This window comes from Gadus morhua, chromosome 8 (assembly GCF_902167405.1).
Source record: "Gadus morhua chromosome 8, gadMor3.0, whole genome shotgun sequence".
Lineage (NCBI taxonomy): Eukaryota > Metazoa > Chordata > Actinopteri > Gadiformes > Gadidae > Gadus > Gadus morhua.
Window position 1 is genome coordinate 518,913 of NC_044055.1, and position 2,477 is coordinate 521,389.

General features: G+C 61.0%; 1 protein-coding gene across 1 annotated transcript; it reads right to left on the bottom strand.

The window, feature by feature from the left end:
* Positions 1–417: 417 nt before the first annotated feature.
* Positions 418–2,181, bottom strand: LOC115548561 (transmembrane protein 125-like). The gene is made up of 2 exons (XM_030363303.1): positions 1,565–2,181; positions 418–520 (listed from the first exon to the last, which is right to left on the bottom strand). Exons 1-2 carry the CDS (start codon positions 2,179–2,181, stop codon positions 418–420), a joined length of 720 nt encoding a protein of 239 aa, XP_030219163.1.
* Positions 2,182–2,477: the final 296 nt, after the last annotated feature.

Consider the following 2,477-nt stretch of genomic DNA (forward strand, 5'->3'; position numbering starts at 1 on the left):
GGGCCAAGGGGAGACTGGTTTGGACTGATATTTATTTATATATTTATTCATATTATAATAGCGATTTTATAATGATAGAACGCTGGTTCTAAATGGGTGAAGTATCCCTTTAATGTTTGATTTGTAGCCCATCATTCTGGATTTGCTAAAAGGCAGAGGTGTCCCTTTATTGAAAAATAATGTCCAATAAGATTAAAGTATGCAACAATGCCACGGTATCAATAAATTGCGGCACCACTCTGGGTTCTGTGAACCGCTGCCCTCCCCCCCCTCTCCTGTTTTATTGTGTACCATTCCTGAGCCTAAGTGGGTCTGGACACCACCTGAGACGTACTAGTAATGACAAAGACCAGTGCTGGTTCACCATTTGATGATAGCAACGATGTACTTTATTAAGCCCCACTGGGTGATGACCTCTCAGCCGGTAGCCCACCCAGGTCGTAGGAGGGGGGGCTGCCTCCCAGGGCAGCGTGCGCTGGCCCCCCCGCTAACCCGCGTGTTCTGGATGAACCCGGAGCACCTAGAGGGAACCCACGGGAACCAGGGGAAAACATAGCGGTCGGAGATCCCCCAACAGCGGCAGCAGCAGCTGAACCGATGGAACACCGTGACACTGCAACCACCTTTAGGGATGTTTCCTTGATGAAATGGATTTTGTTTCGGCACAAATAATGAACAAATCCTGGGGTAAGTTGAAACAAAAAATCTTTGAATTAAATTAATAATTTATTTGAATCCCCATTTTGACCACATTTACATTCACAGCCCAGACACACTGTCGTCCTCGGTAGGTGATGACGCGCGTCACGGCCAGACCCAGGAGGCTCATGGGTCTATTCACCCAGGGGCTGCTCCATGTCCACACGCCGGGTTGTAGTGATGCGCGCCTAGATCGGTGCACGCTATCCTCACAAAATGGAGGAGAAAAACAGCAACGCAAACGCACCCAACTGACGAAGGAAGTAGAGCGTGTTGAGGAGGGAGCCCCCCCACCAGCCCCCCCGGGCAGATCCTACTGAGGACGGGGTAGTTTGGGGGAGATGTAGCGCCTCAGGGTCGAGACGGACCGGACAGGGAGCGTTTCTGTTGTCTGTCGGCTAATGAAAGAGTCTGAGACGCTGCGGACGCTGGTACAGAGTGGGATTCACCTCCCACAGAAAGGGTTCTGGCTGTCTCTATCACCCTGGAGACGGGCTGACGAGTGTCCCTTCGTGAGAGGAGTCGGACGCTCAAACACACTCAGGTTCCATCGCTCCAGACTGGAGAGTTCTTCATTGGTCGTTTGTATTGAGGTCTTCCTCACAAAAGATGACCTTCATCTCAATGGGATAAAAAAAAAAAAGTACTTGGAACAGATATCTGCAGGTGCGCTCTTCGTCCTCTCCTCCTCCTCCCCCCCTGCTCAGATCAGACAGGTCGTGCTGGGCCCCCCAGTCCCGCCAGCCCCCCCGCCGGGCTCCCCGCCCGGACCGCCCTGCTCTCGGCCGTCGCCAGCCCCGGCCCCCCCGTCACCGTCGCCCTCCTCCTCCCCCTCCCCCTCCTCCTCCTCCTCATGTCCTCCAGCCTCCTCCTCCTGCTCTGCTTCCTCCGGCGGAGCAGGTAGACCAGGCTGCCGTAGGCCCCCACCCCCAGCACCGTGCCCCCCCCGCCCAGCGCCAGCCCCAGGCCCGCCAGCAGCATCTCCCGGCCCCGGTGGGCCGTCTGGCCCCCGGCGGCCGTGGCCAGGCCGAGCAGCGCCGCCCCGGTGGCGAGCACGGACGCGCCCACCGCCAGCAGCAGCAGGGCGTCGGCCCGCCCCCCGCTGCGCAGCGCGTCGATGCGGCGCCGGCTCCGCACGCAGTCCATGTCCTGGACGGCGGAGCTCAGCAGCTGCTTGAGCAGCAGCAGCAGGGCCAGCAGGCAGAGCGCGCTGCCCGCCCCCAGGCGCCACTCCCCCGACAGGCTGCTGGTGGTGGCGGAGAGCAGCCCCACGCCGCCGCCCCCCAGCGCCACCACCAGCGCCACCGAGGCGCAGTAGCACAGCAGGGCGTGGCGCGGCCGGTGGGACCAGCGCAGCTCCGGCGTCTCCAGGGGGCGGAGCCGCCGGGCCGGGGGGGGGCGGCGGCCGGGGTCCCGGCGCGGGCCGGAGGCGGGGGTGAGGAGGGGGTGGCGGGGGGGGAGGAGGACCTCCAGCTCGGGCATGGCTCCGTGTCGTCGGCTCCTTCCTCCTCCGGGGTCCCGGGGACTGGCCTCAGCACCTGGGGGCCAACCGGAGCTTTAGTGTGAGTCCGCTGGGCGGGGGGTCCCTCCACAGGGGCCCACCGGGCCCTTAGATACAGATAAAGGAGTAGAGAGGGCAGACTGGGGCCCTTTAGATACAGGTCGTTAAGGAGTAGAGAGGGCAGACTGGGCCCTTTAGATACAGGTCGTTAAGGAGCAGAGAGGGCAGGGCCCTTTAGATACAGGTCGTTAAGGAGCAGAGAGGGCAGGGCCCTTTA

Coding starts and splice junctions, on each gene's coding strand:
- LOC115548561 (XM_030363303.1), bottom strand. CDS start 2,181: ATGCCCGAGCTGGAGGTCCTCCTCCCCCCCCGCCACCCCCTCCTCACC. Junction 521..1,564: donor AAGCAGAGCAGGAGGAGGAG/GCTGGAGGACAT, acceptor GGTTCCCTCTAG/GTGCTCCGGGTTCATCCAGA.